Genomic DNA, 15,164 nt, shown 5'->3' on the forward strand with positions numbered 1-15,164 from the left:
GGTCAAGCCCAGCCTCCACTCCTGTCATGTTTCCTCGGACACAGCGGCACTGGCTCACACGGTTACCATAACCGACCACAAGACCCCTCAGCCTCTGTTAGGGGCACTTTTTACGGGACTCATGAGGTTCCAGTTTCTTTTTATAAACAACGAAAAGAAGTGGCTGACTACACAAGTTGATACATTTAAGAAAGTGGATGTTGCTAGTGAGAGAGAAACTTTTTTTAAGGATCAAATTCTAGTTTAATCTGATCCCCCTTCTCAAAGGCTCCACCCCATTCCCTGCTATCAGCGAACCGTCAGGGCCTCGAGCTCGGGAGGAGCGGCCTGAACCGTGAGGACGCAGCTGCCCGTGTGGCTGGAGAGGCTCCGAGGAAGAGGGCAGCCTGGCACCTGCTGCAGGAGAGCCACTCAGGAGCGTGTCACTCACAAGCCGCATGTTACGGAAATGCGTGTTCATTTTAATTATAAAATACTAGCTTCTGTCTTATGGCCTCTCATGCCTTTTTTCAAAAAAAGCAATTGGTATCTACCAACTTTAGATCAAAATCTTCCAAAAGTTTCTAAAATAGATTTCTGTTCGAAATGAATGTTTTCAAAAACTTTTCAGATGAAAAGTGATACAAAAGACACATCAATGTTCAAATAATTTAAAACAAAAGGGTAGATTTAATGCAATGACAACATTAATCTGAGGATAAATAAATCCACAACAGACTTGAAAGTTTGATTTTTTTTCCCCTTTGCAGAGAGAATGGTTTTCTGAAAGCACATAGGGCTGAAGAAGTCAAACAAAATGTAATTTCTCCATGTCCTCCCTGCTGCCCTTCTAATAGCTGCTACTGGCCACGGTGATAGCTCCTCTTGTTTACATCAGGATGGCCGTTTGCTTCAAGAATAGCTGGACGGCTTGTTTCCAGAATCATCTTCTTGTGACCCCATGCTCTGCAAGGAAGAGGGAAGCCGTGCATTTACGCTGGCCCTTGTCAAGTTCCCCAACAGCCCCACCAAGCACCTGGGGGCCTCCCAGAGGACAGCCCCCCGCTTCTTTGTGCACAAAATTACCCTCGTGTGCACGGAGAGGAATCCAGTCCAGGGACCACCCTCTGCATCCCCTGAGCAGTCTATAGTGTGAAATGCTCTCCAGTCTCTCTGTGGACTGTAATAAAGGTTTTCGAGAACTCCCAGCAGCTAAACATTTAGCCTGAAATTGAGCTCACAGTCCTCCTGTGAGAACAACCCCTCCTTCTCCATCCAGCCCCCTTCTAGTTAATGAGGGGAACCCTACGCAAGTACCTTCTGCACGAACTGGGGGTTCACTGTGATCTCCTGGTCCATCGCCTTCAGCCGCTCATCCAGCTCTATGCACTTCAGCATCTGTGGGTGACAGGTTAAAGGTGGTTAGAGTGCAGGTGTAGGTCGATTTGAACCTAGACCCGTGGTCGGCAAACTGCGGCTTGCGAGCCACATGCGGCTCTTTGGCCCCTTGAGTGTGGCTCTTCCACAAAATACCACGGCCTGGGCGAGTCTATTTTGAAGAAGTGGCGTTAGAGAAGTTTAAGTTTAAAAAATTTGGCTCTCAAAATTTCAATCGTTGTACTGTTGATATTTGGCTCTGTTGACTAATGAGTTTGCCGACCACTGGCCTAGACTATTCAAATAACATGGGGCTACAGGTTCCCAATCCCTTGACCTGGAACTACTAAGCTTTGGAGTCCGTATTTTTGAATTCAGAAAGTTAATACAGTCCCAGGAGTAGGACCTAGGGAAGCACCCCCTAATCAAACACCTTGTCATTTGCAGTGAACCCTAAAAACATTCACACTAAGTAGAATAAATAAAGACTATAAATCATATCAGGTGACATTTGCCATCAAATGAATTACTAAAAACAAACAAACAAAAGAAACAAGCAATGCATAGTGTCCTTCCCCAGTTCCTTATCTGCAATTCAAATTTGGGAAAACCCTGAAAACTAGAAGTTTGCTTTTTACGCTTTTGAGATGTAAGGCTTTGTTCGATTCACTGCCTTAATCTGAGGTGAGAAGCACAGACCACCCACCAATCCCGACTTGTCTGCAGAACCAGTGGCACTCAGAGCAGCACGACCTGAGGCGCAGGGGTGGCTGCCCTGTGGCCTTCCTCCCTCCACCCCACTCCTGTACAAATGTTCTCTGACCCGACCTGGAACTCTGAATACATTTGGCCACAGCAACGAGACTCCATCAGAGGTGCCAGTTGAGTGTGGATAAAATCATACTAATTGTAAGACCCGTCAGATGACTGAGGAGTCAAAACAGGCTTTGGTGCGCTCCATGGGCACTCTAACCCACCACTCACTCACAACCAATGACCCCGAGGAGTCAAAGCAGCCCCTTTTGTAATTCCCTTTCGAGGAACTAAAGCACTCCTAGAGGCTCTGGGAACTGCCTGCATTTATACTAAAATTACCCTGAGCACAGGGACAGTGTCTCAAACACCAACCCAACATCAGAACTGGATGCTCATGCTTACCTCCTGATCGATGTTATGGAGCATGGCTGGGTTATTATATTTTTCAGGGTTATCGTGGAAACTGACCATACCATCCTTCTGATTAATACTTGCAAAAATTTCACCATCTTCTATCTATAAAAAAAAATCAGGGAAGAAGTTTAGACCTGAACACTATGGGAATTTATAGTGATTCAATATAACCAGGGCAAAGCACAGAAAGCTATATAATAAAAGGCAATTATGCAAATTGACCAAACAGTGGAATGATCAGTTGCTATGACGTGCACTGACCACCAGGGGGCAAATGCTCAACACAGGAGCTGCCCCCTGGTGGTCAGTGCACTTCCACAGGGGGAGCGCCGCTCAGCCAGAGTCAGGCTCATGGCTGGCAAGCACAGCGGTGGTGGTGGGAGCCTCTTCCGCCTCCGCGGCGCACTAAGGATGTCTGACCAATGGCTTAGGCCCGCTCCCCAGGAGGAGCAGACCCAAGCCGTCAGTCGGACATTCCCCAAGGGCTGACTGCAAGAGGGCACAGGTCAAGCTGAGGGACACCCCCCGTCCCGCGCAGAGTGCACAAATTTCGTGCACCGAGCCTCTAGTAAATACATAAATGTATATGTATATTTTAAGCACAACTGTTTTTTCAACTAGTAATTACTGAATTCTGAGAATGTTCTAGGCACCATTATAGATGCTAGGGGGTGCAAAACTAACACACTCATAAAAATCCATGCCTTTACATTGTTTCATTTGTATTTTATTTTACATGTGAGGTAAAAGTCATTAACCATTTTAATATATTTTTATTGATTTTTTTTATATTAATATATATATATTTTTTATTGATTTTTTACAGAGAGGAAGGGAGAGGGATAGAGAGCTAGAAACATCGATGAGAGAGAAACATCGACCAGCTGCCTCCTGCACACCCCCTACCGGGGATGTGCCCGCAACCAATGTACATGCCTTGACCGGAATCGAACCTGGGACCTTTCAGTCCGCAGGCCGATGCTCTATCCATTGAGCCAAACCAGTTTCGGCTATTTTATTGATTTTTTACAGAGAGGAAGAGAGAGGGATAGAGAGTTAGAAACATCGATGAGAGAGAAACATCGATCAGCTGCCTCTTGCACACCCCCTACTGGGGATGTGCCCGCAACCAAGGTACATGTCCTTGACCGGAATCGAACCTGGGACCCTTGAGTCCACAGGCCGACGCTCTATCCACTGAGCCAAACTGGTTTCGGCCTCATTAACCATTTTAAAGTGTATAATTTAGTGGTATTTAGTACATGCAGTGTTGTGCAACTACCAACTCTATCTAATTCCAAAACATTTTCATCACCCAAAAGGAAACCCATACCTATTGAGCAGTTACTCTCTGCTCTCCCATCCTCTCAGCCCCTAACCTATTTTCTGCGCTATGGAATTGCCTATTCTGGACCTTTCTATAACTGGAATCATACAATATGTGTCTTGTTTCCCTTAGCATAACGCTTTCAAACTGCCCTTGCATCTTTATTTATTTTTGCTAATCTTCACCCAAGAATATTTTTGCCACTGATTGTTCTTTTTATTTTTTTAATATATTTTTATTGATTTCAGAGAGGAAGGGAGAGGGAGAGAGAGATACAAACATCAATGATCAGAGAGAACCATTGATCGGCTGCCTCCTGCAAGCCCCCGACTGGGGATCGAGCTGCAACCTGGGCATGTGCCCTTGGCTAGAATCGAACCTGGGATTGTTCAGTTTGCAGGCTGACGCTCTACTCACTAAGCCAAATTGGCTAGGGCATGTCATTGATTTTTAGAGAGAGTGGAAGAGAGGGAGGGAGGGGAAGAGAACGAAAGAGAGAGAAACATTGATGTGAAAGAGAGAGCGACTGGTTGCCTCCCACACATGCCCCGAGCTGGGGATGGAAACTGCATCCCAGGTATGTGCCCTTGACTGGGAATCGAACCCAGGGCCCTTCAGTGTCTGGGTGGAATTCAAACCATTAGCTACACTGGCCAAGGCTGCCCTTGCATCTTTAAACATTAGCTTCATTATATATAATTTACATTGCCCTTGCATGTTAAAACTGAAATGCCAACACATTTTTGTTTCACCCAGTAGAAATTATTTTCTGGTCCTTCAAGAAAACTTTTCTGCCAATGCTGATTCCAAGGTGGTTTCAAGGTCTATGTTCTTAAGTTGCATCAATGACTGGGTATTTATTTGATTGACCCTCATAGCCAAATCCTGTGCATGAAGTTAAAAAGCAAGAAGCCAATAAAAGTCCCAAACAGGTATTGTTATTCCTAACAAAATTGCTCCACAGGGTGACAACAATGAGTCCATCTGCTACTGAGCTCCCTACACCGCCTACTTCCTTCTAGCTTTGGAAAGGACAGATACTGTTAGTGATACAGCAACCAGCCCAACACACATTAAATAGAATGCCTAATTCCCTAAGTGATCAGAGAGCTGCCTCTTTAAAAAGTGGAAGGAATATATCCAAATATTTGAAATGCAAACCTAGGTTCACCACAGCAGCACTTTCTGTAATAACCATGTTCATCTAATTAGAATGGGAGGGTATACTCACACAGTGGATCCCTGAAAATGAATGAACTACTAGTAAAACTACATATAACATCATGTATGAATCTCATGTTAAGCACAAAAGCCAGATCCCAAAAAGTATATACTGTATGTTTCATTTTCTATTTTATACTAGAGGCCCGATGCATGAAATTCATGCAAGAATAGGCCTTCCTTTCCCCTGGCTGCCGGCACCGGCTTCCCTTGCAGCCCCGGCTTCACCTGGAAGGTCGTCCGGAAGGACATCCGGTCTAATTAACATATTACGCTTTTATTATTATAGACAAAGCTCAAAACAAACACAACTAAAATAGGATGTGAGAAGTCAAGATAATAATAACCTTTCTAGCCCAGAGCAGGATGGAAGCAGGCCTGAGAGTTGTTTCTGGGGTTCTGGGAGCATTCTGGCTCATGATCTGGGTGCTGGTCGCACTTTTCCCTATGTGGGTTACACGTCAATAAAATGTTTACTTTAAAGCACCAGTCCCAGAAAGGGTCCCTGGTGAGTCCCACCAGACAAGGAAGGGAGAAGTCAGGCCAATGTCTACCATCTCTCTCAGAGGACAGGGGCAGAGGGAACACTTCCCAGACCATTCTATGAAGCCAGCATTACCCTAATACCAAAGTCAGACAAAAATATTACAAGAAAAATATTACAATGTTCACTATCTCTCATGAACATAGATACAAAAATACTCAACATATAAGCAAATCCAACAATATGGAAAAGAATTATACACCAAAACCAAGTGGGATTTATTCCTGATGTGCAAGGCCGGTTAAACATTTATGTTAACTCATCATGTCAGCAGGCTTAAAAAAAAGATCATGGTCAAATCAACATATGCAGAAAAAGCATTTCATAAAATCCAATATCCACTCATGATAAAAACTCTCAGTAAACTAGGGAGAGAGAACTTCCTCAACTTGATGAAAAATATCTACAAAAAACTTAGAGCTAGTATCACCTGGTGAGAGACTTGAAGATTCCCACAAAGATCAGTAACAAGGCATCACACCACTCCTGCAACACTGCACCGGCAGTGCTAGCTAACAAAGTAAGACTAAAAAGGGCACAGAGATTGTGAAAAAGAAATCAAACTGTCTGCTCTGTCTGCTCACAGACGACATGATCATCTATGCAGAAAATATGAAAGTATCACCACCACCAACAAAAAACTCCTGCCGCCCTAACTGGTGTGGCTCAGTGGATAGAGCGTCGGCCTGCGGACTGAAGGGTCCCGGGTTCGATTCCCGGTCAGGGGCATGTACCTTGGTTGCGGGCACATCCCCAGTAGGGGTTGTGCAGGAGGCAGCTGATCGATGTCTCTCTCTCATCAATGTTTCTGGCTCTCTCTCCCTCTCCCTTCCTCTCTGTAAAAAATCAATAAAATATATTTAAAAAAAAAGAAAAAAAAACTCCTGCCATTACTAGCATAGCAAGGCTGCAAGACACAAGGTTAACTACTATAACACAAGGCAGGTGCTTTTGAATAAAGCAGCAATGAGCAAGTGTAATCTGAAATTGAAAACAATGCCATCTACATGTGCATCCCTATCCCCCAAAATGAAATACTTAGGAATAAATCCAACAAAATATCTGTAAGATCTATCTGAGGAAAACTACAAAACTCTGATGAAGGAAATCAAAGAACTAAATAAATTAAGAACTACTTCATGTTCATGGCTAGAAAGATTCGATATTATCAAGATGTCAGTTCTTCCCAATTTGATCTATAGATTCAATGCAATCTCAGTCAAAATCGCAGCCAGTTATTTTACAGATACTGACAAACTGACTCTCAGTTTACGTGGAGAGATAAAGGACACAGAAAAGCCATACACTATTACAGGAGGGCGAGGTCTGAAGACAGACACTGCCTGACTTATCATAAAGCTGCAGTAATCAAGACAAATAGTAAGTGGGACAGAATCGAGCCTAGAAACAGATCCACATGAACAGTCACTGGGTCTCTGACAGAGGAGCACCATCCAGCAGTCAGCCTTTCTACAAAGGGAGCTCATCTGCCATCCACACGCGGACAAAGAATCTACACACAGACTACACCCTCCACAAACATGACAGGCCACAGACCTAAAGGAAACTCCTGGAAGATGACACAGGAGAAACCCTGGAGGCCTGGGTATGGCGATGGCATTTTAGACCCTCTTACCATATGGTCCAGCTATCACCCTTTTTGGTATTTATAAAGCGAGTCAAAAACTTATGCCCACACAAAAACCTGTACGAGGACGTTTATAGCAGTTTTATTTGTATGTGAAAGCAACCGAGATGAGTGAGCAACTACTATACCCAGACAATGGGATGTTACTCGGCACTGCAGACCTGAAGAGACAGGAGGGACCTTCGCTGCAGATCCCTGAGGGAAGCAGCCAGTGGAGGCTGCTCCTGTGCGAGTCCAACCAGAGGCCGAGTGGAGATGGCCACGCTGTGGGAGCGAGGTCAGTGGCTGCCGGGGCGGAGGAGAGCACATGAGCAGGCAGAGCACAGAGGGCGTGTAGGGCGGGAAACCACTGTGTCAGACCACAATGATGGGTACATATCGTTATCCATCGTCCAAACCCACCGAATGTCCAAGAGCAAACCCACCGTAAGCCCTGGACTCTGGGCGGTGAGGATGTGTCCATGTGGGCTCTGCTGTAACACGGGCACCACTTCGGGGTGATGACAATGAGGGAGGCTGTGCTGTGCGGGGACAGGGGATAATGGGAAATCTCTGTACCTCCCCTCAATTTTGTTTTGAACTTCAAACCGCTCTGAACAAAATCCTGCCCTCATGGACCTAACACCCAGGGCAGGCTTTTTCAAGCTCGGCAGTACTGACACTTGAGGCCAGCTAACGCTTTGCTGTGTGGCTCTCCTATGCATTGGAGCTGTTAACGAGCATCCTTGGCCCCTCTGATACAAGTAGGGACAGCCTGGCAGGGACAACCAAAAATGTCTTCAGACCTTGCCAAATGCCCGCTGGCAGACCAAACACCCCCTGCGGACCCAGGGCCTGACAGGCTGTGTCTGGGTTGGTTATGCAGTGTTCAAAACCCGCCCCCCTCCTCTGACTCCTCAAAGCATTTGCTAACGTCTGTGTCCTGGCTGGGGTCATCACCACCCAGGTGTTTCTTCAGACCCCTGGGAGGCTCTGTAGCTTCATTCCCTTTAACCCCTTCAGGGTTAGCCAGGTGCCCTTAGCAGACACCCCCAGGTTGGTTAAGTCAGACAAGTTTTGTTTGGCATGTCTGTGTGTTCTGAATAGAAAAAAACACCTCAAAACATTTGAAAATTGGACTATGGGAATAAACGACTCCATTATCCCAATGGAAAACAGTTGTATTACTCCTAATCCTGATGTGGCAGGGCTTCTGAGCCACAGGGGAGGTCAGAGCAGAACATGCAGATGCTAGCTTCCTGCAGACCGGCTGTCGTGGGCCAGGACAGGTCTGTTCTGGTCGAGCCATGTATCTACGTAACTAAGCAGTAAGTAGATTACAGTATATCAACCTAGTGGGTTACCATGTAGTCAACTAAATGACGCTTATCCAAATATGGGGAGTGGGGAGATACACCTGGAAGTGATAAACAGGGGTGTCAGGTATACTGGTAGTATCTGGTTTCTGAAGCTGGGTGCTGAGCACAGGGGTGCCAGCTCTAGCACCCTTTATAGCAACACTGTTCTATGCACAGAAGGGGCTCGAGTGAGACCGCGGTCAGTGCTGTCACTGAGCACACTGCCTCACTGAGCAGGACTCTGCCGGTGATGGAAGCAATGCCCTGACCTACATATGGGCACAAGTTCATGACCTTATCATGGACCAGCATGTTGAATAACACTGCTTTATGCCTCTTTGTATACCATAAATATTTCATGATGCTCTAGCCTGTTTATCTCAGTGGGTAGAGCATCGGCCTGTGAACTGAAGGATTCCAGGTTCAATTCCGGTCAAGGGCATATGCCCAGGTTGTGGGCTTGGTAAGGGGCGTGCAGGAGGCAGCCAATCAATGATTCTCTCTCATCATTGATGTTTCTCTCTCTCTCTCCCTCCCTCTCCCTTCCTCTCTGAAATCAATCAATAAAGAAATTAAAAAAAATTTTCATGAGTGTTTTATATGTTTACAAAAACTGACATGAGCACAAATAGGATGCACCCTATAAATTATTATTTTATTAAAATATATTTTATTGATTTTTTACAGAGAGGAAGGGAGAGGGATAGAGAGTTAGAAACATCGATCAGCTGCCTCCTGCACACCCTTACTGGGGATGTGCCCACAACCAAGGTACATGCCCTGGACCAGAATCGAACCTGGGACCCTTCAGTCCGCAGGTTGATGCTCTATCCACTGAGCCAAACCGGTTAGGGCCCTATAATTATTATAATTACTGTGATTAGAGAAATCCATAGATCGTTAAGGAAATAAACCAAAATGACCAAAGAAGTTGACTTTGGATGTTCCTCAACCCCCTTTTCTTTTTTCACGTTTTCCATAATGAACACCTGTTACTTCTACAAACACAGAAATCCACTAATAAGTTTTAACAATGAAAGCACACTTACCATATGCAGGACATATTTTTCTGCCTCCTGTGGTCCAGATAATTGCACACGACTTGCCATATCTTGTAACGATAGTGTTAAAAAGGTCTGAAATGCAGAAGCAGAATTAATCACAGGTAGGAACTACTGAGAAAATAAATTTTATTCAATGTGTATAGAGTTCTACTCAATCACTGAACAAGTGCTTTCCATTACTATACAAAGTGACTTTTTGTTGTGAAGATGACTTGACAGATGAGCCCAGTGGTTTTAGCCACCACTTTTCCAGAGTAATGACTTCTAGAAGTGCAGCCTCTGTGTCTGAAATGACATGCGTGCAAGGTTATCACCGCAGCACTGTCTGCAACAGCAAAAGACTGGAGCCACCTACAGGTCCATCAGCAGAGGGCTGGTTAAGTACAGCACAGCACAGTTATAGAAATGCACTACAATGCAGTTGTAACAAAAACTAAGAAGTGAGACTTTTTTATGAATCAAAAAAGGATCCACGATATGTACAGTTAAATATAAAGAGGATGCAGAACAGTGCACCCTAACATGTGTAAAAGAAAGGGAAACAATGGGTGTGAGAGAGCGGGCACAGACAACCTCTGATGCCCCGGGAGCTGGTAACACTGGGTGGCCTCTGGGTAAAGGAAAAGAGGGGCTGGAGTATGTGAACTGGAGGGACATTTTTCTATCTTTTGAACTTTGTATTGTAAACTTATTACTGATGAAATAAATATGAATCCTTCGAAAACCAGTGTTTATCACTGCTCTGCTTGGGACGTGATGAAACTCTCTCTCTCAAGAACAAATTAAAAGAGCTCCTGCCCGGCTGGCCTGCTCAGTGGTTGGGCATCGACCTATGAACCAGGAGGTCACAGTTCGATTCCCGGTCAAGGGCACATGCCCAGGCTGCAGGCTGGATCCCCACTGTGTGGCATGCAGGAGGCAGCCGATCAATGACTCTCGTCATTGATATTTTTATCTCTCTCTCCCTTTCTCTTCCTCTCTGAAATCAATAAAAATACATTAAAATAAATAAATAAATAAAAGAGCTCCCCCACCCCCAAGAAAAGTCAGCAATATTTATAATAATGGCATTTTTAGAGCAGGACACGTTAAAACTCTGATCTTGAAAATTCTGGACCAAAAAAAATCTACATTTACTTTAGTTTGGAGAATAGCACCTAAGAAAATAAAATTGTTAATTTTAAGTACAATAGTAGCTTAACTCAAAGGAAAATTCAAAAGTGAACATTTCTAAATACATAGAACTATCAATGTTCTTATAACTAGAAAATGCCACTGGAATGCCCATCAGTCAAGGACTGGTTGAATGAATTACGATCCACCGTACAATAGACTACTGTTACTGACACAGGTACTGTGATAGAGGCTTATGCTGCCAAGGAAGAAAGAGGGTTAAGACATATTGAACAAAAAAAGCAGAGTAGAAAACAGCATGAAGAATAGGATCCCAATCAGACTTAACTGGGAGTTCCTACACAGGCATATAGACAGAAGACGGAGAAGAGGAGTCTAGAAAAACGCCCATCAAAATGCTAACATGGAGTAGATTCAACCTCCATGGGATAACCTGTCCCAGTTGCCTTGCTATGGGACATGGCTCCTGTCACTGACAGTCCACCTGTTGGGACTTCTTACAAAGCTTTTATTTTCTGACTTTTGAATAAGAAAGAGACATGCTGGGTAGAAAAACCTTCGATGTTTCCCCCTTCTATTATTCTGGCATAAGGACGTAAGGCCAAAACGTTTAACAGCCACCATCAAAGACTTAACCTTCTGACCAGACACATCCTTTAATCACACTGTCCCTCCTTATGTCCCCTAGGCAGTGCTTTTCAGCCCAGTGGACCCAACCAACCATGAGTCAGCACATACAAGACTGAGCCACAGCCCCGGCCCTGACTGACCACCTTGAGGCTCTTCCTGTTCAGTTAGTCAAACTCCTGTTCTTGATTGACCTGATCCAAACCAGAGTATAAACTACCAGCTTACTGCTCAGGGCTGGACTGCGGCTGACTGCTTCACACGGTTAACTGATGGTTTTTGCAGCGATACCTACTTACTAGATTTCTTAAGATCTAATTCCTCATTTAACTTTTATTTAACTTTCTGCAATTGAATTTTTTAAAAATACACTGTCTTTTAACCTTGGTAATATTTTGATTCTTTTCCTTAAACCTTAAGTCTAGTCACAATGGGGTGCTGGTCTTCAAGGCCACCTCCTGATGGTGAGGCAGGAGTCACTCCGAGTGGCTCTGTCGGCACCTGGACCAGAGGAAAGGCTGTGGGAGAACCAGGCTGCTTGTTCTTCTGAGTCCCTTAGATCCTGGTCTTCTTTGTCTGTGGGTCAGGTTGGTTTTCCTCTGGCTGACAAGTTACATTTGCTTTTTATCTTTTTTTAGTTGCTTTCACATTCTTTATTTCCTCTTACAAATTAACTTTCTACAAATTCTCTGCTGACTTCCTCATGTTCGCTGGCTCCTCTCTAGTACGTAGGCGTTTCCTTCCCTGTCCGGCGACCCTCCTCACCCCTCCTCTTTTCCGTGCGGGCTCTGCCGCCTCCACGACCAGCCCTGCTCTTCCTTTTCCTCCAGCTCCCCGGGCCCTCACTGTCAATCCTCCTCCGTCCCCCCTTCACCCAGGGCCCTGGCCCTGCCAGCAACAAACACCCCCTATTCTCTCCCGTTCCGCTGCTTCTCCGCCATCACCCTGCTGCGGACATAGGCAGAGGGCACCCACAGAGACAGCCGCACCGTTCTCACCAGTTCTGAACCAGTCTGACCAGACTACTTCGCAAAAGGAAAAAACAACACTGTTTAAGCTGCGCTTAGTTTCCTATTCCTTGTAGTATATGCCTTCCTAGCTCACCTGGGATTTCATTTTTCTTGTAAAATTTTCTACATACAAAAACCATCACAGCTTCTTCACCTCGGGCCTGGATGGTCATTAGCGTCCCAGCGCTGGGTCCAAGCAGACCAGCACCGCCTGAGCGCCCCGGCGCTCACAGGGCTCCCACGGAGCGGTTTACCCCTCAGGCTAGCCGCCTCTGCTCCAGAGCAGTCACCGCGCCGCCGTCTTGCTCCTCACCTGCCCCTCCTCTCAGACGCCCTGCGCCAGCCCCCAAAGACCCAGTTCTCAGCGGTGGCAGTGCCGGGCGGGCGGGCAACCCTGCTGCACGGTAACCCTGCAGCTGCTTCCTCGGCTCGGAGAAGGGCAAGAGGAGGGGCCGCGGCCGCGAGGCGGGAATGGCGTGGAGGGCCAGTCCTCACCTTGGTTAGCCTTTGAATGTTCTTCTTGTAGAGAGAGGACAAGCACTGCTTCACCAGCCCCATGTTGTTGTCACGAGTAAACGTTTCGCTGTGCTTATTCACCAGGTTTCGGAGTTCTGAGGGGTTATTGGTTGAATAAACTTGTGCTAACTCGTGGTATGCATTACTAAGAGGCTAAAGGTTTAAAGGGGAAAAAGCAGATTAAAATGTTAGAGAAGTAAAATTTATTCAGGAAGCAAAACAAAACATGGCACTATTTTTTGAGCAAGTGCATCTAATACGCTTTACTGTTACCTAACAAATGCTCAGTGAAGACCAAGGATAAATTTTCACTATGGAGTAATTTATTATAAAAACCCTTGTGGCACAGAACAAATAACTGCACAGCAGGTGCAACTACACTGCATCTGGTGAAGACACACACATCTTTCCCCATCAGTGGCTCCTCTTTCTATTGGGAAGAAAGAAGGTGGAATTGTCATTATTCTCCACTCTCTCTCTCATTTCATGCACTCACATACACCTCCCCAGGAGCAATGGGCCAATCGGCTACTTTTGATAAGAAGGAAGACAGGAAGAAGACAACTGATGGTGGCTGAGGACCTAAGAGCCTGAACTGCCTTAGGTCTTTTACCGCACACACATTATCCTTGTAACTGGGCAGAGGTCCAAGAGAACGTGGTAATGAGCACAGGCGTAAACTGGATTCAAACCTACATTTCTACTTTGGAAGTCTGTGGTCTTTTCAACCAGTTATGATACCATCATAAATAAACTACTAATGCTTGTAGAATCATGCCCCTTTAGAAAAGCATTCCTGCCCAGCCAGTGAGGCTCAGTGGTTGAGCATCGACCCACGAACCAGGAGATTCCGGTTCAATTCCCGGTCAGGCACATGCCCGGGTTGTGGGCTCAAACCCCAGTAGGGGGTGTGCAGGAGGCAGCCGATCAATGATTCTGTCTCATCACTGATGTTTCTATCTCTTTCTCCCTCCCTCTTCCTCTCTGACATCAATAAAAACATATTTAAAATAAAATTTTTAAAAAATCAAAGCATTCCTTCTAAAATAGGGCCACCTAAAGGAACCATGGGAGTTCTCCAAAATGATCTGCGAATGGCAACCCCAATCCTATCTGCCTCATTCTCCCATGGGATCTCTCACCCACCTGCTCCCAACCTCCAGCCTGTGACCAGGCAGCCCAGAGCGTGAGAACGACGGCAGGCTCTCTGGTGGGGAACACCGGCTCTCTTCATCAAACAACACACAAACTGATACCCTGAAATCCGACTTTTGTACAGGGACAAACGGGGTAAAATTGTTATTAAAATGATTGTGACCTGCCCTGGCCGGTTTTGCTCAGTGATCAGGGTCTTGGGTTCAATTCCTAGTCAAGGACATGTACTTTGGTGGCAGGTTCCCCAGCCCCAGTAGGGGCGCGTGTGGGAGGCAATCAATCAATGTGTCTCTCACACATCAATATTCTTCTCTCTTTCTCTCTCCCTCTCCTCCCTTCGTTCCACTCTCTCTAGAAATCAATGGAAAAAATATCCTTGGGTGAGGATTATGTTAAAAAAAAAAAAAAAGATTGTGATCTCACCATCTTTTAAATTGTTCCATTTTTAAAAATGTGTTTTTATTGATTTCAGAGAGAAGGGAAAAAGAGATAGAAACATCGATGAAAAGAGAATCACTGATCAATTGCCTCCTGCACACCCCCAACTGGGGATGGAACCTGCAGCCTGGGCATGTGCCCTGACCAGGAATTGAACCTTGACCTTCTGGTTCATGGGTTGATGGCCAACCAGATAGATACACACCGGCCAGGGCTGTTCAAATTTTTTAAAAATCATGAGCATGAATTTCAAAATATTTTTTAAAGAATTAATTTATTTTTAATGTGACCAAAGCTGGGTTCTCAAGGAACACACAAGTTCTGTGAGCAGAACCGTCGTCTTCACATGATCTCCCAGCACCTGAGCCAACTGAGAGCTCAATACAATCAGCACTGCTTTTCTAGCATTTCACTAAATTATGAAGAAAAAAAAATCAACCCTTATTGGAGCTCAAACATCTACAGCTCTAAGTCTGAAAACAGGTTCCTGAGAAACATTCTACTCCAATCGGTGATCAGAGGTGTATGAATAGGAGTGATGTTAGAGGTTCTACCAGAACCGCTGCTCCCAGGCTCCCTGCAGACAGTTAACAAATGTCCGCTAAATTGAAGCTGTT

General features: G+C 45.3%; 1 protein-coding gene across 9 annotated transcripts in view; it reads right to left on the reverse strand.

Moving 5' to 3' along the window:
- Positions 1 to 646: 646 nt before the first annotated feature.
- COPS3 (COP9 signalosome subunit 3) overlaps positions 647 to 15,164 on the reverse strand; it is a 32,952-nt gene continuing 18,434 nt past the window's right edge. For 7 of the 9 annotated variants that reach the window (XM_054709180.1, XM_054709179.1, XM_054709177.1 and 4 more), the window contains 6 exons: positions 12,934 to 13,107; positions 9,653 to 9,739; positions 7,692 to 7,787; positions 2,515 to 2,628; positions 1,297 to 1,377; positions 647 to 945 (listed from right to left, as the gene is read on the reverse strand). In XM_054709180.1, coding sequence (XP_054565155.1) covers positions 892 to 945; positions 1,297 to 1,377; positions 2,515 to 2,628; positions 7,692 to 7,787; positions 9,653 to 9,739; positions 12,934 to 13,107 — 606 coding nt within the window. In that variant the 3' untranslated portion in view covers positions 647 to 891. The remainder of the gene's footprint in view (positions 946 to 1,296; positions 1,378 to 2,514; positions 2,629 to 7,691; positions 7,788 to 9,652; positions 9,740 to 12,933; positions 13,108 to 15,164) is intronic. The other 2 variants (XM_054709183.1, XM_008156174.3) reach the window with 2 other exon arrangements.

This window comes from Eptesicus fuscus, chromosome 20, assembly GCF_027574615.1.
Source record: "Eptesicus fuscus isolate TK198812 chromosome 20, DD_ASM_mEF_20220401, whole genome shotgun sequence".
Taxonomy (NCBI): domain Eukaryota; kingdom Metazoa; phylum Chordata; class Mammalia; order Chiroptera; family Vespertilionidae; genus Eptesicus; species Eptesicus fuscus.